Source organism: Dreissena polymorpha, chromosome 1 (genome assembly GCF_020536995.1).
Source record: "Dreissena polymorpha isolate Duluth1 chromosome 1, UMN_Dpol_1.0, whole genome shotgun sequence".
In the NCBI taxonomy this organism is placed as follows: domain Eukaryota; kingdom Metazoa; phylum Mollusca; class Bivalvia; order Myida; family Dreissenidae; genus Dreissena; species Dreissena polymorpha.
Genome location: NC_068355.1, coordinates 152,862,645 through 152,885,282, shown reverse-complemented (window position 1 = coordinate 152,885,282; position 22,638 = coordinate 152,862,645). Strand labels below are relative to the sequence as shown.

Sequence of the window (22,638 nt, the reverse complement as noted above, 5' to 3'; positions counted from 1 at the left end):
TACCTACATGTACGTGTATGTACTATGAAAACATTAGATTTAATATGAACAATTAAGAAAAATAATTTCACCAATAATGCTTTTGTTGATGAAAATTCTTCCCAATTTAAAAGATTTCGCGACTCGAAAAATCCCAATTTTGCTTGGTACCTTTTCCCAAAATAGACAGAAAAAGGCCTGTGACAAGAAATGGTTTACTTGTTTGAGTCTTTTTTTTAATTTTAATTACACTTTAAAATGCATCAAACTCTGAAATAAAATGGAGGAAATCTTTATGCCAAAAAAAAAAATGTGCGACTGGTTATCTCATTGGAAAAACTTTCAGACAAAGCAATTAACATGTACATGTAACTAAGGTCTCCTGGATAAATATTTGTTATTGATATTCTGTAAAACCAAAGTATTGAAAAGGCTGTTGGTAGCTCCTAGTATAATCTTACAGTAATAGGTGATTATAACATAAAGATTTACTTAAAATATACATACAAAAGTCAATACCTTTAATAGTATGAATTTGAAGACATTTCATTGGCAAATATTTACTGTAAACTCATTCCTCGTTGCAGGACTTTCCTGGCACCACTAATCACATTTACAACTCTGTGATGTCTTTATAAACTCAATTATGAGATTCATTGAATACAGAATGATCACTTGGGGGTTTAAGAAGCATGTTGTGAAGGGTGTTTACATGAGACATTGTTCCAACAAGTCAAGAATCTTAGGTTATAAGAAATCATATTGTTTAGGTTATTAAAAATCATATGGACATCAGCAGCGCACATTTAATATAAAACAGACCAACAGTATGAGAAAAGTATAAAAAAGTAATGTCTGATTTCATATATGGATTTATTTTATTAACATATTCCATAACTTTGTGAATTAAAAATAAAATGGTCTAATGAATTATGTTAAGTCTATGTATCCACTTCAAATAAAATAATTATGCCAGCTATCAACAATGACTACTCATTAGAGGTTAATATTCCAACTAATGATTGTGAAACACATCAGTGTGAAGTCAAAACCATACACATGATGAAACCCTGATCTAGAATTATTGCCAAAGATATCGTCAGCACGGCCTATGCCACTTGTAAAACTGTACATATTTTTCAAGTCGTGGGTTACAACACGTGAAGATGGAGTGGTGGTGGTTGTCTGTAAGCTCACAAGATCCTCCAAATACAGTTGTGGTCCACGTTTGTAGCAAAACAAGTGAACATTTCTAGGGCAGTGAATTTTAACATCGGCATATTTCAGTTCAATGACCCCTTTCTCTGGACATAGCAGCCAATTATTCTCGCTAACTTTCACCCAGACCTGATTTTGCCCTAAGCACTGGACAGTATAACACTTTCCATATGATGACATTGACGTGACTTCCTGAAGACAGCGTGTAATTTCCGTTCTATCACTTGTACCGCTATCACAGATCACACTCGGGTTATTTTCTGCAGAGATTGTACAATTAATAATCTTTGTTGAGTACCAAGAATCACAAGTACTTCTAACATGTGGAAATGAACAGGACTGTGAAGAATGTTCTGTTGTCCCAGTCACATAATCACATCCGGATCCTTTTGCATAAGGATAAGAATCTGTGTATGAGAAATTTACTTTGTACCAGCCAGTGTCTTGCATTGCTGCCAACGTCACTGGATCCACAAAAATATGTTCAGGGTTTTCTAAAGTGTGCGACATAATAGATCCATGCAAAATGTTAGAATCCCAGTGAGACTGAAGGACTCCATTTATTGTCATGAGTGGGGCCCCAAATTCAGTCTTGTTACACGTAAAATGGTCCTGCATGGCTTTCACAACTGTGGGTGTAAGAAGCAGGTAATTTGCTCCATGCTGACGTAATATAGGATATCCCCACACAGCACAATTTTCATTAGATTCAGATGTCATAGAACAATCACGATACCTTAAAAACAAATCTTTTGAAAAGCCTAACGCATGAAATATTTCATGCAAAACTGTGAGTCTTAATCTCTTTTGGTCATTTTTTGATTCTCGAAATTCAGAAGGACAAAAATTGACGTATCCAGCAACAGGTCTGTCCATTTCACCCAATTTGCAGTATGATGCATAGGCTGTCACTCGGTTGACATTTGTTCTATGAACATTTGTAAGACAAGGATTCGTTGACATTGCTTGAATATACAGAATATAATCTGCATTAGAAATCCCAACACCATCTGTGTACCATGTCTTGTCGGGCAAGGGTTCATGAGTCCAAGTATAAAATGCTTCCAAATGCTTATCTGGAATAAGGAAGTTATCATCACAAATTTCACCTGAATAATCCTTCTTGATTTGAGAACACTTTCCCTTATTTCTTCCATTTGTCCAAGAACTTTTACAAGCATCTCTTCCCAGCAGCAATGGACTTTTATTTGGGAAAACCAATAAAAGTTGTTTTAGATACAAAATAATGTTATCAACACTATTTTTTAGAATATCTGCTTCAGAATCATTTAACTCATAATTAAGATTTGAGTAATAGGGGTGAATTCGAATAGGTTTATACACATTCTGCACACCTGCAACATAACTTGGCACCCATTCAAAATTGTTCACTAAGGAGCTAAATATAAGTAATTTTAATAAATAGCTACACAAACGGGCTAGCTGTACCATTTTAAATCAATCATTAAAGTAGGCACATAAAGCTTTACATTAAATAAATCCGACTAAAACGTTCAATCACACATAGTTCTACACAGAAAATGCTCCTGAATCACTGAACAGCCGAGCAGCGTTTTATATCTGGAATACATATTCAAGGCACACACACCTCTCATATAAATAAATTGCCCAGCTGCGTGGAGTCTGGAAACGCTGATATAAGAACGACAAGAAAGACAACTCTAAAATCTGTTCAACATGAGAGCATTATTCTTTCCCTTGAAATTTAATATTATCATTGTAGCTCCCCCATTACACACAATAAATTGAGTAAGATCGTGTGTCTTACAGAGTGCTATTCACTTCAAAATGTGATAATGGAAACGTTAGCTATTTCTATGAATTTGAATTGGTCACAAAACATTGAAAAAAAGCGTATTTACCATTGGCACTCGAACTCCGACTCCCGCGTTCTGTCGGAATTGTTCTTCCAAAGTAGCCTCCCCTTGACTGTCGGATCACATTCGGCAATCCAACCGTGATACATCGACTATGTCCGGAATCCTCCGCAATAAACCGTCCTCTGATCCAGAGTGAACCATCGGCTGTATCCGTAACAAGAACCGTAAAGTTCCGTTAGAAACATAAAAGACAACCGAAAGTAGAACCATGAATCATATGATATTTGTATCAAAACAGAACATTTTGCATGTGAGTTTGGCAGTGACAGGCCCATTTATTTAAGATTTAAACATTGATGGCCCATGCGTTTTGATGTTAGCTTGAATTAATGAATATATGGAAGTGTTAGTTATAGTTAAAACATTTTTACCTGCAGTGTGCAAGTGTTTCATCACCACATGAGATAGTTTAATAGGCTTATGAAAATTGTGGATTTAATATAGATAAGAAAATGTGTTTAGAACATATGCCATGCAACAATTATTATGTAACTATTTTAAAGGAAATAGCGGTTGACTTCTTCTATAGTGTTGGAGGATAATTTGTTTCTTTATAAACATTTTTATTGACGTAATTAAATTTATAATGGCATCAACATCCTTTATAGCAACTTGTTGCATTGGGAATAATTCCCTTTTTGTTCTTCGCAACATTACTATTGATGATGATTATGCTGAAATAAATGCTATCAGCATAACTACCCTGCTAGTCTCAGTTGTGTGTAGCTTTGCCATCATATGCATATTGTATCCCTGGCATGAATTGTCACTAACCATCAGACGCCGCAGCCCTATGCTGGTACAGAGCTCTGACATCGACTTTGTGATGAAAAGACTCATCACAGCCCAGGTGCTAGCAAACATTGGTAAGCCTATTACTACAGTAAGTTTGTGACACCCTGTATTTTAGTGCAACTTGAGGCCAGGTTATGAGGGATTTAAATTGCGTGGCTGTTTATATGCCACCAGTAGGGTGGCATATATAGCAGTTGAACTGTCTGTCAATCCGTCCGTCAGTCAGTTTGTCAGTCCGTCAGAAAACTTTAACATTGACCATAACTTTTTTCAATATTCAGGATAGCAAGCCAACTTGATATTTGGCATGCATGTGTATCTCATGGAGCTGCACATTTTGAGTGGCGGAAGGTCAATGTCAAGGTCATCCTTCAAGGTCTAAGGTCAAATATATGGCTTCAAAGCGGCGCAGTAGGGGGCATTGTGTTTCTAACAAACACATCTCTTGATATTGACAAATGTTGTTTTCAATTTAACTTTATTACAAATACAAATTGTGTTACGATTTGTTAGTATTCTTTTTAATTTTGCATTACATATTTTTCACTGTTTAATTTGATAAGTTCTGCTTTATAATTACTTAATTTAATTGAAGGATTGAGTTAATTATGTTTTAACTCACCTGAGGCTCTATGAGGCACTTCCATTGAAATTTGCCCAATTGACTTTTCAATCTCTTACTAGTTTAAATGAAACTTGTTTCAGAATTATGTCACCTTTACTATATAGCTAGTTTCACTTATAAAAAATACTTTTACTTTTGAATTCCATTCTCAGCGGGTTTTTTCGCTGAATTAGGTTGAGAACCAGTAAAAAACCAATTAGGAACAATTAGCGCTAAAAACCCTGCATGAAATTTGGAAATTTTGCATAGTGAAATCTTAAGAGTGGGAATTATGCGTTTTGTTATACCCCCGGATTGAAAGATCGGGGGTATATTGTTTTTGGCCTCTGTCATTGTATGTGTGTGTGTGTCCCAAAACTTTAACCAAAACTTTAACCTTGGTCATAACTTTTGCAATATTCAAGATAGCAACTTGATATTTGGCATGCATGTGTATCTCATGGAGCTGCACATATTGAGTGGTGAAAGGTCAAGGTCAAGGTCACCCCTCAAGGTCAAAGGTAAAAAAACAAGTTCAAAAACTTTAACCAAAACTTTAACCTTCTTTATAACTTTTGCAATATTGAAGATAGCAACTTGATATTTGGTATGCATGTGTATCTCATGGAGCTGCACATTTTGAGTGGTGAAAGTTCAACGTCATCCTTCAAGGTCAAAGGTCAAATTTATGGCTTCAAAGTGGTGCAATAGGGGGCATTGTGTTCTTGACAAACACATCTCTTGTTCATCGCTTGGTATTAATTATTATTTGCTAAAATCAATTAAAATATTCATGTGCATGCCCTTTGGCATGAAAAGTTCAGTTTCAGTGCACATAGTATTTGTTCAATTTTCCTTCCTTTTAGGAATATTTGAAGACTGTTGGGAATTTTCTAGTTTTTCCTCCAATGGGATAGTACATTTAATGGATACTTCATAATGACAAAAAGAATCGCTGATGCTTTAACATGGTCAATAATATTTTCTGTTTTTTAACTGTTGGTAATGGTAAAATAGTTTAAAATATACATACAATGCCCAAATCCCTGTGTCTCAATCATGTTCAAAACTGCGTAATGATGGGTCAAAAACTTTGGCTTCTAACTCAAATAGTGAAAGAGGCTTGTAAACACTCAAGTGGTCATATTTACTGCACCATGTTCTGACATTAACATAGATGAATTTATTTTTAAGCATTTGTCCAATGTCTTTCTTGACTATGTTCTGAAATAACAATCTTCAGGTCACATTGTATATTTATTTTTTAATTCAGAATAGTAACTGTTGTTCAAATGTTTTCAGACTTTTCTTTAAAAGACTTGTTTTTATACCCCCACAAATGAAGTTTAGGGGGTATATAGGAGTGTACTTGTCTGTTTGGCTGTCGGTCTGTCCGTATTAAGTGTCCGCTCTCTTATTAGCTCATCTATTTTGTGAAAAAAAATTATGAGCTATTGTTGGCGTCAGTGTCCGGTTTAGTTTTGCGTTTAGGTCCACTTTTCTCATAAAGTATCTATGCTATTGCATTCAAACTTGGTAAACTTACTAACTATCATGAGAGGACTGGGCAGGCAAAGTAAGATAACTCAGGCTTGCATTTTGACAGAATTATGTGCCCTTTTTATACTTAGAAAATTGAAAATTTTGGTTAAGTTTTGTGTTTAGGTCCATTTTATTCTTTAAGTATCAAAGCTATTGCTTGCAGCACTTACAAACTATCATAAGGGGACTGTGCAGGCAAAGTTATGTAACTCTGACTGGCATTTTGACAGAATTATGTGCCCTTTTTATACTAAGAGTTTTGTGTTTAGGTACACTTTTTTCCTAAAGTATCAAACCAATTGCTTTCATACTTGCAACACTACTAACTATCGTAAGGGGACTGTGCAGGCAAAGTTATGTAACTCTGACTGGCATTTTGATGGAATTATGGGCCCTTTATACTTGAACATTTGGTTAAGTTTGTGTTTTGGTCCACTTTACCCCTAAAGTATCATAGATATTGCTTTCATTCTTGGAACACTCGCAAACTATCATAAGGGGACAGTAAAGGACAAGTTGCATAACTCTGGTTGTCATTTTTACGGAATTATGGCCCTATTTTGACTTAGTAACTTTGAATATATGGTTAAATTTTGCGTTTAGATCCACTTTACTTCTAAAGTATCAAGGCTATTGCTTTCAAACTTAAAATACTTTCATGCTATCATTAGAGTACTGTACCTGGAAAGTTGAATTTTACCTTGACCTTTGAATGACCTTGACTCTCAAGGTCAAATTATTAAATTTTGCTAAAATTGCCATTACATCTTTATTTATGATTAGATTTGATTGATACTTTGACAATACAACTCTTACCTGACATACCACAATAGACTCCACCCAAACCATCCCCCCCGAATCCCCCCTCAATCCCCCCCCAATTTTTTTTTTAAAGATCATCTAATAAATGACCACCACACCCTCACACTATACCCCCCCCCCCCACCCTCCACCCTTTAACATTGGCCATAATTTTTTCACTATTGAATATAGCAACTTGATATTTGGCATGCATGTGTATCTTATGGAGCTGCACATTTTGAGCGGTAAAAAGTCAAGGTCATCCTTCAAGGTCAAATGTCAAATTTATGAAGTCTGTCCGTCCGAAAAGTTTAACATCGGCCAGTACTTTTTCAATATTGAAGATAGCAACTTGATATTTGGCATGCATGTGTATCTCATGGAGCTGAACATTTTGAGTGGTGAAAGGTGAAGGTGAAGGTCATCCTTCAAGGTCAAAGGTCAAATATATGGCGTCTGTCTGTCAGAAAACTTTAACATTAGCCATAACTTTTTTAATATTGAAGATAGCAACTTGATATTTGGCATGCATGTGTATCTCATGAAGCTGCACATTTTGTGTGGTGGAAGTTCAAGGTCAAGGTCATCCTTCAAGGTAAAATAAAAAATAAAAATTCAAAGCGGCATTCTCATGAAGCTGCACATTTTGAGTGGTGGAAGTTCAAGGTCAAGGTCATCCTTCACGGTCAAGGTCATCTTTCAAGGTCAAAGGTAAAAAAAAAGTCAAAGCGGCGTTCTCATGAAGCTGCACATTTTGAGTGGTTGAAGTTTTTAGGTCAAGGTCATTCTTCAAGGTCATGGTCATCCTTCAAGGTCAAAGGTCAAAAAATAATAATTTCAAAGTGGCGTTATCATGAAGCTGCACATTTTGAGTGGTGGAAGTTCAAGGTCAAGGTCATCCTTCAAGGTCATAATAAAATAAAAAAATTCAAAGTGGCGTTTTCATGAAGCTGCACATTTTTGAGTGGTGGAAGTTCAAGGTCAAGGTCATCCTTCAAGGTCAAGGTCATCCTTCAAGGTCGAAGGTCAAGAACAATTACAAAATTTCAAAGCAGCGTTCTCATGAAGCTGCACATTTTGAGTGGTGGAAGTTAAAGGTCAAGGTTATCCTTCAAGGTCAAGGTCATCCTTCAAAGTCAAAGGTAAAAAAAATAATTCAAAGCGGCGTTCTCATAAAGCTGCTCATTTTGAGTGGTGGAAGTTCAAGGTCAAGGTCATCCTTGAAGGTCAAAGGAATTTTTATTTTTTTTATTTCAAAGCGGCGCAACAGGGGGCATTGTGTTTCTGACAAACACATCTTTTGTTTTTTTCAAACATGGTTAAAAAACACGAATATTTATTTTTATTATTTTATTTTTCAAATACCGTCCAACCATCCAACCCAAGAATCCCACCCCCCCCCCCCCAAAAAAAATATATTTTTATTTTTTTGCATTTTTTTTGCATTTTTGGAAGATAATGTAATAAATGACCACACCCCCAGACTAAACACCCCTCTCCACGGCACCCCTCCCTCCTTTGTGATTGAAATTGAGATAGGTCCCTACACCTTTAAAAAGAAAAATAGATGAGCGGTCTGCACCCGCAAGGCGGTGCTCTTGTTCATGTTGTGTTCATCTGATCTTCACCAAACTTGGTAACAGATGATGTCTATGTCAAGTTCGAATATGGGTCAAGCCGGGTCAAAAACAAGGTCACAGGTTCAGTTTGTGCGTTTTTTAACATGCAACATGATGTCTGCTCTCTTATTCAAGTAGTTTCCTTCCAATATATTCACCAAACTTGGTCAGAAGTTTTATCTAGATGATCTTAAGGCCAAGTTCGAACATGGGCCATGCCAGATCAAAAACTAGGTCACGGGAACACTTAGTATGTTTTACTCATTAAGCATGGTGTCCGCTCTCTATTTCAAGTAGTTTTCATCCGATCTTCACCACACTTGGTCAGAAGTTGTATAGATGATGTGTAAGTCAAGTTCGAACATGGGTCATGCCGGGTAAAAACTAGGTCACTGGGTCACTTAGAGGGCTTTAAACATCAAGCATGGTGTCCGCTGTTTTTTGTGAAGACAACATGCAAAATATTCTGTGTCAATGCGGCATGCGGGGGTATTTGTCGCGTCTGTGACAAAACTCTAATTATTCTAGATGTTACAGTATTTGTATTTCAATCAGCACGTTTAATTACTTGATTGGAACATTTTTCCCTGGTTTAATTTGCTACTATATGAGCGAATGCCATACAATTTAAAGGGACCTTTTCACAGATTTTGGCATGTATTGAAGATTGTAATTAACTGCTTTATATTGATAAATGTAAACATTGGATCTAAAAAGCTCCAGTAAACATCAAGATTAAATTTAAAAAAAGATAAAAAAGTAACCTCAACTGGGCTCAACCACTGAGGAGTAAAAGTCTAACGCTTAAACCACTCGGCCGTCTGTGCCCATACAATGAGTGATGTATTTAATACTTTATATAAGCAATCCTCTTAGTGTCACAAAATATAACAACAACAGAAGTTCTGAACTCTCCAAATTATTCAACCGTTCAGCGTTGCAACACTTAATAATTTTAAGGTTTTTAAATAGTAAAAAAATGCATATAATGGCTATTTAAGAGCATGTTTAATGATCAGTATTACTGTTTTCTCACAAATACCATTAGTACATCAAAAAATTGCGAATCTGAAACATATTTTTTTTATTTGTCAATTTACCAAAATGTGAAAAGGTCCCTTTAAGTGGCCTAGGATCTACAGGCTCTCATGTTTTCGTACTGTTATGAAATCATACTACTTTCCTTAACTGGTACTTACTGCTTGGAAAGCATAATATGTATCATATGAAAGAACACTGAAACAAAATTCTGTCAGTCTATCGAATTTCCTATCATTTGCCTTGCATACCTGTCATCATGTAGTATGTAAGTTTGAACAATATTGTGTAATACAGTCCACTCTCGTTATCTCGAAGTCGGCGGGAACAAGACAAAATATCGAGATAACGAGAGTTCAAGATATCCGATTCGGCGTTTTCAAAGAAAAAATGAGACGAAAATTTACCTTGTTTTTAGCATCTAAATACCTGCTAAGTGGTCTAACTAAAGCCGTCACCGTGTGGCATAATACTCTCTACCTGATATATACGCGTTTTTACGAGGTAAGATTAATTTTGCTATTTAATTGCTTAAAATGACGTTTTAAGTATTACAAAATTGCATGAACACATGCGATTATAATTTTTCTAAACTGTCGAGTAAACATCCGGTAATGTTGCTATTTAAAGTAATGATGCAATTGACGTCCAATCAAGACGAGGGTTTTCCATCTGAACATGCGTAAATCACGTTCTGGAATACTGAACTGTACATGTACATTTTGTAGTTTGAAATATTCTTTCAAGTTAGCCATGATAATGAGTTTTGCAGAACAACATTTTGTAAATTTGCAACGGTTTATATATGCAAAAATATAACTCAATGCATTTTGGAATGTTGTTTGTAAAAAACAAATAGTCTTTCGGCCTTTCGGCAGACTGTGTATTAATTGCAGTTAATATTGATGTTAAAAAGTGACAGTTAAAGTGACAGGCCTTACTCAAGTGTTAATCGCTAACGACATTATACATGTGTGATCAGTGATGCAATTAACGGATCAATTTCCTACCGCACAGTATGGGGAGCAGCCGGGCGAAGCGGGACGGTGAAGTATCAAAGACAATTTTTCTCACCTTTTGCCGACTCTGAGGCAGTTATTCGCACTTCGAGATAAACCACAGTAAATACATGTAAAATTGGGACTGGGGACACAATTTTATATCGACATATCGAATTATTCGACATAATGAAAATCGAGATAAGCGATGTTAATTTATATAGACAAAGAAGGGAAAAAAATGGGACATTGAGCTTACTTCTACATATCCAGAATATCGAGATATCCGATGTCAAGATAACGAGAGTGGACTGTACATGTTTTTAGCTCACCTGAGCACAACGTGCTCATGGTGAGCTTTTGTAATCGCCTTTTGTCTGTCGTGCGTTGTCCGTTGTGCGACGTCAACATTTGCCTTGTTCACTCTCTAGAGGCCACATTTATTGTCCAATCTTCATGAAATTTAGTCAAAAGATTGGTTTCAATGATATCTTGGATGAGTTCGAAAATGGTTACGTTTGCTTGAAAAACATGGCTGCCAAGGAGCGGGGCATTTTTCCTTATATGGCTATATATGGCTATTGTAATATCTTGTTAACACTCTAGAGGCCATGAAACTTGGTCAGAAGATTCATCTCAATAATATCTTGGACGAGTTCGAAAATGATGCCTGCTGGTTGAAAAACATGGCCGCCAGGGGGCGGGGCATTTTTCCTCATATGGCTATAGTAAAGCCTTGTTAACACTCTAGAGGCCACATTTATTTTCCGATCTTCATGAAACTTGCTCAGAAGATTTGTCCCACTGATATCTTTGATGAGTTCAAAAATGGTAACCTTTGCTTGAAAAACATGGCTGCCAAGGGGCGGGGCATTTTTCCTTATATGGCTATATTTATGGCTATAGTAAAATCTTGTTAACACTATATTGGCAACATTTATTGTCCAATCTTCATGACATTTGGTCAGAAGATTTGTCTTATTGATATCTTGAATGAGTTCGAAAATGGTTAGGTTTGCTTGAAAAACATGACCACCAGGGGGCGGGTCATTTTTCCTTATATGGCTATAGTAAAACCTTGTTAACACTCTAGAGGCAACATTTATTGTCCAATCTTCATGAAATTTGGTCAGAAGATTTGTCTTATTGATATCTTGAATGAGTTCGAAAATGGTTAGGTTTGCTTGAAAAACATGGCTGCCAAGGGGCGGGGCATTTTTCCTTATATGTCTATATATGTCTATAGTAAAATTTTGTTAACACTCTAGAGGCCACTTTTATAGTCTAATCTTCATGAAACTTGAATTCATCCCAATAATATCTTGGAGGAGTTCAAAAATGATGCAGGTTGGTTGAAAAACATGGCCGCCACGGGGCGGGGCATTTTTCCTTATATGGCTATATTAAAACCTTGTTAACACTTTAGAGGCCACATTTATTTTCCGATCTTCATGAAACTGGGTCAGAAGATTTGTCCTAATAATATCTTGTTATCTCAGGTGAGCGACTTAAAGCCTTTCAGGCACTCTTGTTTTAATGGTTGTTTATTTCAAGGTTTGACTGTCAGATCCATCTTCTGGTTGGCAAAGAGTTTCCCCTCCATTAACGACCCAAATGTTACTGATTACAAACAAGTTGCTTGTATTATCACAACAGTGAGTACTGCTGTTATTAGAGTTATGCAATAGTCTTTTAATACAAATCATGTTCAATTTCTGTTATTGGTTGTAGAGTAGAACATAGACTAGATGATCTGTGTCATGGGAAAATGGTTGTAAGATATAGATGCAGTGTGGGTGCAGAGAAGCCTGTGCATGCACACACAGTCTGGTATGGAGCTACAATGTCTTCTAATAAGACCACAAAACCTTGTCAGGGCCCTCAATCTGACAAATCCACGGCCGAAATTTGGCCGTATTCCCCCTCTGAAAAGTATACTTTTTTCCCCTTTTTGGGGAAAAATTCCCCCTAAAAAAAAAAAAAAAAAATTTTTTTTTTTTTTTTTTTTATAGATAGATGTCTCATGATTATTAAATCTCAATTCTATTTTAATTTAATCTTGTCAAACATACTAAATTATGAAATAAGTAATGAATATAGTGCAAACATGTACAAATGTAATAATTAGAGAGTAAGTTAAAAATCCCCCAAAAAGGGAAACGCCGTGAAAATTCCCCCTGCTATGGGTAGCGACCCGCTTCCCCTAAAATGGATTGAGGGCCCTGCTTGTGTGACTTCATAGCGGACATTGCAGCCCCTGACCAGACTATGGGTACGCTTGCTCCATATGGCATATGACATTTTTTTTGCATGATGCTGCTTAGATGTCTGTTGATAGCACTCAAATAAGCCGAATGTATAAAAAAATTAACCAACAAATCCCATTTAATTATATTACGCGTAAAAATAAATGTTTTGATTTAAACTGTTGTCATGTTTGATAAATATTACAATAAAACATTACCGGTAAACATTTGTCTGGTGAATGTAATTTTAGCATTGAAAGCTTGAATACTGTTTGTTCATATAGACAAATTGATTTTTTATGAGCAGATAAGGTTTAAAACTGTCTTGAAATTAATACTTAGCGTATGCACTTTATTTTCAGTTGTGGACTCAATACTTCTTTCTATGTGTGATATTCTGGCACCTTATGTACGGCATTGAATGCTTTCTTACCAGCAAAGGTATAGCAAGGTAAGTGCTAATTCTAAGTGTGAAACACAAAAATTAAAAATACTTTGTATGTTCTTATAGTAAAATATCTGGTAGCCACATTGACTGGCTTGTAAAAATAATCTGCAGAATGTGATTGATAATAAGTTTATCCATTTTGAAAGCTTGTTCTTCACTGTTTGACAGATATGGCTTGTAAAAACATTCATTAATTAATAACTGAGATTTTCAGAGTTTGACATAGCAGGCATAGTTATTAACCCTTACCCACTTTGAAGCTAAGTGAAAATGTCTATGTGCAAATAGCATAAAACCAGAACAGCCTGCAAGTAACTGGCAGTCTGTTCAGGTTTTATAAAAGTTTGCTTCCCATCAATATCTGAGGGTTGAAAATGAAGTCTTTAAAACTTGGATGTAGTAAGAAAGGCCTTCAATTAAACGTTACTTTCTAAGGGACTATAAATGCATAAAAATACGTATCTATGAAAGTGGTAAAGGGTTAACCAAGAAGCAACTGGTCGTTAGCCTCTTTCCTTTAGTCTTAGGTCTGGTTTATTTGAATGATTTAAATTATCTGGTTCATAATAAGTCTGCTTACCCTAACTGATACAATCTGAATCCTGTAGATATTCAAAAAGTACTCGAGCTGATTTAATGTTACAATGTGTTGATAGAGGACTGTATGAGAAAAATGAACATTATTTCAGTGTGTTTTTTTTGGTTAAAAAAGAAATAGGCTAACTCACGAGGATTTGAGTTATATTATGTAAGAACCTACAAATCTTCCAGTGAACTCAATGTAAACTTAAAGCTCTAAATTTGGACAAAAGTTGACCAAGTTAGAGGCACTTATAAGTTACTGGTAACTTGCTTTACTGTGTATTGTCGTACACCGTGCATCGTCAACAATTTAGTTCAAAGATATCTTCTCCTACATAGATTTTAATGGATTTTTACAAAACATAATACACATTATCCTTGAATAACCCTGTTTCATCAGTTGTGGAAATTGTTCTGGTCCCCTGTGTGTGTAGATAACTAGAGCTAAAAAATTAAGCCTAAAAATCTCTTAAACTGCAAGGTTCCGAGGTTCAGTATTTGGTTGGAAACATGTTAAGTGGTCCCTTACAATATTCTTAAATTCATGCCCTTGGGTCAAAACTTGTGTCCCTTTGGGCCACATGATTTATGAAAAATCATATAGTAAATATCTTAAATTATTCTTCACTCAAACCAAATGGATAATGAATCGGATCCTTAATATTTAGTGTGTAACATCATTAGAAGGTCGTATTTTTTCAGCGTATAACCTATGGGTCAAACACAGCCTATACCCGAGCGTCACATTATTAATAATATTAACTTAAATTGTATATTAACTTAAATGGATTTCATCTCTGTAATAACTGGCTGAGAACTTTGATGTTTGGTACTAGACATCAGATAGATAGTCTTTACAAAGTTTACTCAAATGATGCCCTCTGATACCACAGGGATCAGGGGTTTAATACTTGATGAGCAACATGTTCTAGTGGTCCCCAGCAACATCATGTCCCCGAGGTCAGATCTGACCATTCTGGAGGGGTCACATTTTTATTTAGATGTAAATGGTAAAAAATTTCTTCTTTAACAGTAAAGTTTCTGAGCTTTAATATTTTGCATGAAATGTCAGATTGGGGTCTGGTACAAAGTTTCAACAATCAATCAAAACTAGTCTAACCAAAAGTTGTCACATTACAGTATTTATATAGACTTATAGTGTATAATTTAAAAATATCTGATATTGATAAGGGTCAGGGCTTGATAGTTGGTCTCTTATATGGAACAGAGGTCCTCTCTCTCTCTCTCTAAAGTAAGACTTTTATTTTGTAACATCTTTTTGTGGTCAAGACTCTATACAGTTTGTTCAAATGATGCGCCTTGCGTCAAAATGACTGGAAGTTTGGAGCTGAAATGTTTTCAGTTAAATTTATATTTTGAATGTGACATCAGATTGTGGTCTTTTACACAGGGTATATACATTTAAATCATTCTCATGAGTTGCCCATGACCCTTATGCAGGTGAGCAATCTTGGGCCCTCTTCTCCCTCTTAGAAAGCCATATAAGGTATACATTTATATATTTCAGTTGTTTAGTCAGACAAAAACTGTGGTTGTTATGCTTACAGAAATAAGTAAAAATGTTAGTTTGGATCATTAGGCATTTCAAAAAGTACTAAAGCAATTTCGAATGAACCATAATTATAGTTATTATACACATTCTTCCAGATTTTTCTTCAAACCAAAATTGTGGTTGGTGTGGTTACAAAAGTAATTGAAAACTAAAATCTAATTCTGCTAAGGCTAAAAAGTAACTAGGCTAGGTTGATGAAATAATGGAGATTCTATTTCTGCCTTGACAACATCTATCTGCTTGCTACTACCATTTTGTCTGTGACAAAGCTCTTGTTTTCAATAAATACTTGCTAAATTGTAATGTATACACACAATGTTTGGTGTCGGTTTATTGTTTCTTATGTTTCTTGCAGTTCCTATTTCACAAAGATTGTGATTGGCTGGATGTTGCCAGCATCTCTTTGTACTGTCATCGCCTTCATTGCTTACCAGCCCACTCTGCAAAGGTTAGTTGTGGTAATTTTAACAACCATTGTTTCTGTTGAAGTGTTTGAAGTATTGCTAGTCTTATTCAAAAGTAAATTTACTACTTGTCAGTTACCTAAACGCCATTATAAGACTGGAATATTAATATTGAAAACAGCTGAAAATCTACACAAACAAACAAATCTATCTTGTATGGTTTAATTAATTTAATTATATGCAGTATTCATATACATACAAGTAATATGGCTTTATACATGAACAAACAACAATATATGAATATATATGTACAAATCTATGTGTGTATTTTATATACAGTAACCTGGAAAAAACATTTAAAGAAGATGCTATAAACAATTAGAAAGATTAAAAGGAAGTAAGCAGATCATAGGTTAAATAAAGCTTAGTCATTGTCAGCTTGGGCACTACTTAAATGTACCCTGGGTACTCTTAAGAATACTAAAATGTATCCCGTACACGGAAAATATACTTGAACGTACCCGGCCAATTAAGACTGAACGCGAGTTTTATTTCTGCCCAAAATCTGATTTACCAAAATGTACTATGGAGTACGAAAGAAAATTCTACTTAAACAATAAACATTCTTTTTCTTATATGATTTCTGTTAATGTAGAGGCCAATTTTAGCTCATCTATTTATTGGAGAGAAATAAAAGAGCTATTGTCATCACCTTGGCGTCAGCGTCGGCGTCCAATTAAGTTTTGTGTTTAGGTCCACTTTTCTCATTAAGTATCAAAGCTATTGCATTCAAACTTGGTACACTTACTTACTATCATGAGGGTACTGGGAAGGCAAACTCAGATAACTTTGGCTGGCATTTTGACAGAATTGTATGCCCTTTTTATACTTAAAAAATTGCTTTCATACTTGCAACACTTACTAACTATCATAAGGGGACTGTTCAGGCAAAGTTATATAACTCTGACTGGCATTTTGACAGACTTATGGCCCTTTATACTTAGAAAATTGAAAATTTGGTTAATTTTTGTGTTTTGGTCCACTTTACCCCTAAAGTATCATAGCTATTGCTTTCAGACTTGGAACACTCACTAACTATCATAAGGGGACTGTACAGGACAAGTTGCATAACTCTGGTTGTCCTTTTGACGGAAATATGGCCCTTTTTATGCTCCCTGAAAAAAAACTTAGGAGCATATAGTTGCCAGTTTGTCCCTCCTTCCTTACTTCCTTCCGTCACACTTTTGTTACAGTTTCTCATAGCACCTTAAATACTTTACTGATCTCTTTCATATATGGCATGTAGGTACCTTGCAAGGACCTCTACCTTTTAATGAGGTCACCGAGGCTAATAATAGATTTTTCCGTCACACTTTTGTTACAGTTTCTCATAGCGCCTTCAATATTTTATTGATCTCTTACATAATTGGCATGTTGTTACCTTGCATGGACCTCTACCTTTTGATGAGGTTTAGGTCACTGGGGTCAAGGTCACTGAGGCTAATAATACATATTTTTTTAGGTTTTTATTAGCTCATCTATTTTTTGAAAAAAAATTATGAGCTATTGTCATCACCTTGGCGTCGGCGTCGGCGTTGGCGTTGGCGTTGGCGTTGGCGTTGGCGTCGGCGTCCGGTTAAGTTTTGCGTTTAGGTCCACTTTTCTCAGAAAGTATCAATGCTATTGCATTCAAACTTGGTACACTTACTTACTATCATGAGGGGACTAGGCAGGCAAAGTTAGATAACTCTGGCGTGCATTTTGACAGAATTATGTGCCCTTTTTATACTTAAAAAATTGCAAATTTTGGTTAAGTTTTGTGTTTAGTTCCACTTTTCTCAGTAAGTATCAATGCTATTGCATTCAAACTTGGTACACTTACTTACTATCATGAGGGGACTGGGCAGGCAAAGTTAGATAACTCTGGCATGCATTTTGACAGAATTATGTGCCCTTTTTATACTTAGAAAATTGACAATTTTGGTTAAGTTTTGTGTTTAGGTCCATTTTATTCCTTAAGCATCAAAGCTATTGCTTTCATACTTGCAACACTTACTAACTATCATAAGGGGACTGTGCAGGCAAAGTAATGTAACTCTGACTGGCATTTTGACAGAATTATGTGCCCTTTTTATACTTAGAAAATTGAAAATTTGATTAAGTTTTGTGTTTAGGTCCACTTTATTCCTACAGTATCAAAGCTATTGCTTTCATACTTGCAAGATTTATGAACTATCATAAGGGGACGGTGCAGGCAAAGTTATGTAACTCTGACTGGCATTTGGACGGAATTATGGGCCCTTTATACTTAGAAAATTGAAAATTTGGTTAAGATTTATGTTTTGGTCACTTTACCCCTAAAGTATCATAGATATTGCTTTCATACTTGGAACACTCACAAACTATCATAAGGGTACAGTAAAAGGACAAGTTGCATAACTCTGGTTGTCATTGTTACGGAATTATGGCCCTTTTTGACTTAGTAACTTTTAATATATGGTTAAATTTTGTGTTTCGATCCACTCGAAGTATCAAGGCTATTGCTTTCAAACTTCAAATACTTACATGCTATCATGAGGTTACTGTACCTGGCAACTTGAATTTTACTTTGACCTTTGAATGACCTTGACTCTCAAGGTCAAATTATTAAATTTTGCTAAAATTGCCATAACTTCTTTATTTATGATTAGATTTGATTGATACTTTGATGAAACTACTCTTACCTGACATACCACAATAGACTTCACCCAAACCATCCCCCGTGCCCTCCCCCCCCCCCCTAATTTTTTTTTTTTTTTTTTTTTTTTTTATAAGATCATCTCACAAATGACCACCACACCCTCACACTATACCCCCACCCCACCCCCCCACCCCCCACCCCCCCCCCCAAATTTTTTTTTTTGATTTTTTTTTTTTTTTTTTTTTTTTTTAAGATCATCTCACAAATTATCACCACACCCTCACACTATACCCCCCCCCCCCCGATTTTTTTATTTATTTTTTTTTTTTTCGCTTTTTTGGAAGATAATGTAATAAATGTCCACAACCCCACACTATACACCCCTCTTCACTCCACTCCTCCCTCCTTTGTGATTGAAAATGAGAGTCCCTTCACCTTTAAAAAGAAAATAGATGAGCGGTCTGCACCCGCAAGGCGGTGCTCTTGTTAACACATATATTGACAAAGCGCATCATCAGGGAGCATCCATCAGTTTCACTGATATCCTTGTTTTGCATAGTTGTTCTTCTTATTTTTTCTTAATTTCTCCTGCATACAAAGTGGAATATAGACTTAATTATTTTAATATTACATCAAGGTCAGGGATGGGTAGTATTGACAATGTGTACATAAATTCCTGTATTGCAAATGTTTAAATCACATAGATTTGATCTGATTGTCAGCAGAGTTATCAAAAAACATTATTAGCAGAAAGATGGAGGCCAAGTTTAAAAAATAAGCATACAATGAAGGCCAAGTTTAACAAGAAATGCAGCAGCCGGGGCCGACGCGTATCCCCACGCCGCAGCTTTTGACACAGAGGTCAGATCTAAATTCCAAATAGTGCACTGTCGCACATATGCTCATAGCTACCATGTGTTCAAGGTTCTAGTGCTAAAAGTGTAGGAGGAGATTGTGGACAGGACGGACAGACGACTGAGATAAACACATAAACCCCCGGCTCCAATTCTGAGTGTGGGGATAACAACCAGCCAAATCTAACCAGGCACTCTGCAGTTTTTCCCGGCTGTCCATATGTATGCCCGCCTGAAACTGCCTCTCTCAGCCATAACTTTGCCATTGCTATTGATGCACTTAAAATAAATTGGCACTAATTTAAACCATCATGAGAGGACTAGTTGAGTGTAACGCCCGTCTCCAACCAAAAAAGGTCAAGGTCATTCTTAGAGGTAAAAGGTCAAATTTGCACATAAAAAAGCAAAGGAAATTCTGTCAGCTATACCTTTTCCACATACTCAGGGAGTCTAAGATAATTTGGCATAAATAAACACTTGTATAAGACCATTTGTAGCCTTCAACACGGAACTTCAAAATTATCTTACTTATTGATTGTACAGTTTATTACACTTATCCTATTTGTTAATTGTAGATGTTCAGCACAGTATCACTTTGTACGGTCAGCCATGTTTGGAATCTTCCTGTTGCCAATTGTAATTGTGATTTTGATAGTTATCGTGCTGTTCTACCAGACCCTGAAATCAGGTGAGCGAGCCAGACCATGAGAGGTTCAAGTTTGCACAGTGCACACTTTACCATTACATGCACATAGCCCACGGCTAGTTAAGCTGAATCTGTGCTCAACATCTTTATTGTCCAACTTAAATTATTAATTATTTGTAGGTATTCTGATTTTTTTTGTCTATGGACAAAAAGTACACTAGCAAATCAACAACGCAAAAAGTCTTAATAAGCATTTAATGACATATTTTATATAACCTTATCATTAACATTTGGGCCGGGCTCAGTGAAAAGGGGTTTAATGCATGTGTGTAAAGTGTCGTCCCAGATTATCATGTGCAATCTGCCCAGGCTTATCAGGGACAACACTTTATGCTTAACTTGATTTTTCATAAGAAGAAACTTTCTAACACGAAAGCGGTAAGTGTCGTCCCTGACTGGGAGGAAACTTTATGCACATGCATTAAACCCCCTTTCCACAGAGCACAGCTTTTATCTTTTTATCTGTCGATGATATTTATTTAATGAATTTATTGATCTTCAAATAAAGGGCCTCATATTATAATAAGTTTTGTCTTCTGATGGTGCAGCCATTGCTTCACTTTGTGTATATTTAGGGCTATTTGTTAAAACAACATTCAGTTTTAAACTTCCATTTGTGTGAAGATCTTTGATAAGACATGAGCCTGCGCTGTCATTTGTTGTTGATTCAATTGGTTGATGCACAACAATTAATCAAAATCATATTTCTACAATATCTATCAAAAAGTCAGTGTTACTTATTATTTTTCTAACACAATGCGATGTAATGAGCCTTTGTTGTCGCCCCATTAAACTTCTTGGTTCTATACTTGGCCTGGAGTGTAAAGTGTTCAGCCAATAATCGTTGCCCACATTAGAAACTTTAAATACTTTGACTTTAGGCTATTTTATTATTGGATGCTGTCTTAAATTGTTTTTCTGCATATTATCTTAGAACAATTGACCTGCCTCATGCCAAAATGGGTCTTATGCCGTATGGGGCCAATGTAGCTTAAGACCAGGCTGTGCATCTAGCTACTTTGCTTGGTCATCTGCTTATGGGGGTCAGTTGATACATTTTTCCAGTGAAGCGTAAATTGATACAACACTTCGGAAGATTCTCCCCACCAGAGCGTGAGATGCTTGACAATCTTCAAGCCAAGTACATCATTATTGCAGTAACCTTTGTTATATGGTAAATATGGTGCTTGCTTTGATTGTAACATATCTCTAGGATAGATTTGTCTGTTATTATGACCGTCAATAGATTTAATCAAGCTAATTAGTATCCTAATGAAATGTGAACAGAAGATTTGTCTCTATAATATTTCTGCTGAGTTCAAATCTAAGTCATTGAGTAAAATTAAAGAAAAAGATTTTGAATACTATGGAGGCCACATTTATGCCCCAATCTTCATGATTTTTTGGCAGAACTTCACATTTTTCTTTATGAAATCTTGGCCAATTGTAAAAGTGGGTCTCGTGGTGTCAAAAACTAGGTCAGCATGTCAAAAAAACTGAAAAGCTTGCAAAATCTCAAGAGTGCACAGTTTTTGCCCAATCATCATGAAACTTGCTCATGATATGTTTTCTACTAATATCTTGGCTGAGTTCAAAAATGGTTCTTGAAACATTGCAAAAGTGGATCATAACTAGTCTGGTACATCATGTCTCATGTTAATTAGCTACGTAGCGCTATTTGCTTTATTGTAACCAATAATGTACCAAAAGTTCACTAGCAAAACTGACAGTGTTTTCTCTTACAGCTGGATCCCTAATATTCTCAACGGAATATTCATGAGCATTCTGGACAGTGTTGTGGATACAGAAGCCGAGTACCTGATTCTTGTTCTTCTTGTTTTAGAAGTTAGTCATTTTTATACCTGATCATTGTAGGGTAATATGCATTTGTTATCGAGTTGACTTCAATTTGTTTCATTTCAAATATTATTTCATTACCGTACAAAAACTGACCAGTGCTGTCATTGTAATGTTATTGTAGGCTGTCCTCAACCCCTTCCAAGTTGTTATTGACGCCATGGTGATGTTTAGCTGGCCTCCTGTTGGCTGCTGTGGAATCTTCCGCTCTGATGGTTACCGTTCCCGCGGCAACATCAATGCAATGTCAAAGTCAACTGTTGAAGGGACTTCAGGGGAGACGGACGCATTGCTCAGTTTTAGCAGGAGAGGACGAACTTCATCAATTTAGACAACAAAGTTATTCAATTGACTTGTTCACAGAATTTTTTGGGGAAACAATAATGCCAGTATTTATGTGAAGATTAGAGTTAGGAAGTTAGCCATCTATATTTTTTTTTAAAGGAAATATGATAGGTAAACAATAAGGCACTACTAAAAGCTTAGACCATTGATATTAAAACTTATTGGCAATCTATGAACACTCTGCCATTGAGACAGCACATACATGAGTGCATTTTGTTTAACATCATATAAGTGATGCAGAAGTTTGCAATCCAAGCACGGAAAAGGTTACACTCTTTTTAGCTCACTTGTCACGAAGTGACATGGTGAGCTTATGTGACCGTGTGATGTCCGGCGTCCGCTGTGTGTGCGTGCGTGCATGCCTGCGTGCATGTGTTAGTGCATGCGTGTGTCCGTCAACAAATTGTTTATGTAGACAGTAGAGGTCACAGTTTTCATCCAATCTTTG

General features: G+C 36.0%; 3 protein-coding genes across 4 annotated transcripts in view; 1 reads left to right on the top strand and 2 right to left on the bottom strand.

The window, feature by feature from the left end:
• Positions 1–3,247, bottom strand: part of LOC127856421 (RPA-interacting protein B-like) — a 67,123-nt gene extending 63,876 nt beyond the window's left edge. The window contains exon 1 of one of the 2 annotated variants that reach the window (XM_052392621.1): positions 3,081–3,247. The gene's annotated coding sequence lies outside the window, so the exon portion shown is untranslated. Of the gene's footprint in view, positions 1–2,806; positions 2,875–3,080 lie in introns of those variants that run through there. The other variant, XM_052392631.1, reaches the window with a different exon arrangement.
• On the bottom strand, positions 264–2,794 carry LOC127856253 (ciliated left-right organizer metallopeptidase-like). Its single transcript, XM_052392357.1, has one exon. The coding sequence runs from the start codon at positions 2,647–2,649 to the stop codon at positions 976–978; it is 1,674 nt and encodes a 557-aa protein (XP_052248317.1). The 5' UTR covers positions 2,650–2,794; the 3' UTR covers positions 264–975.
• Positions 3,162–22,541, top strand: LOC127856343 (uncharacterized). Its single transcript, XM_052392486.1, has 8 exons — positions 3,162–3,964; positions 12,050–12,150; positions 13,104–13,192; positions 15,700–15,792; positions 19,858–19,970; positions 21,054–21,162; positions 21,734–21,833; positions 21,970–22,541. Exons 1-8 carry the CDS (start codon positions 3,685–3,687, stop codon positions 22,174–22,176), a joined length of 1,092 nt encoding a protein of 363 aa, XP_052248446.1. The 5' UTR covers positions 3,162–3,684; the 3' UTR covers positions 22,177–22,541.
• Positions 22,542–22,638: the final 97 nt, after the last annotated feature.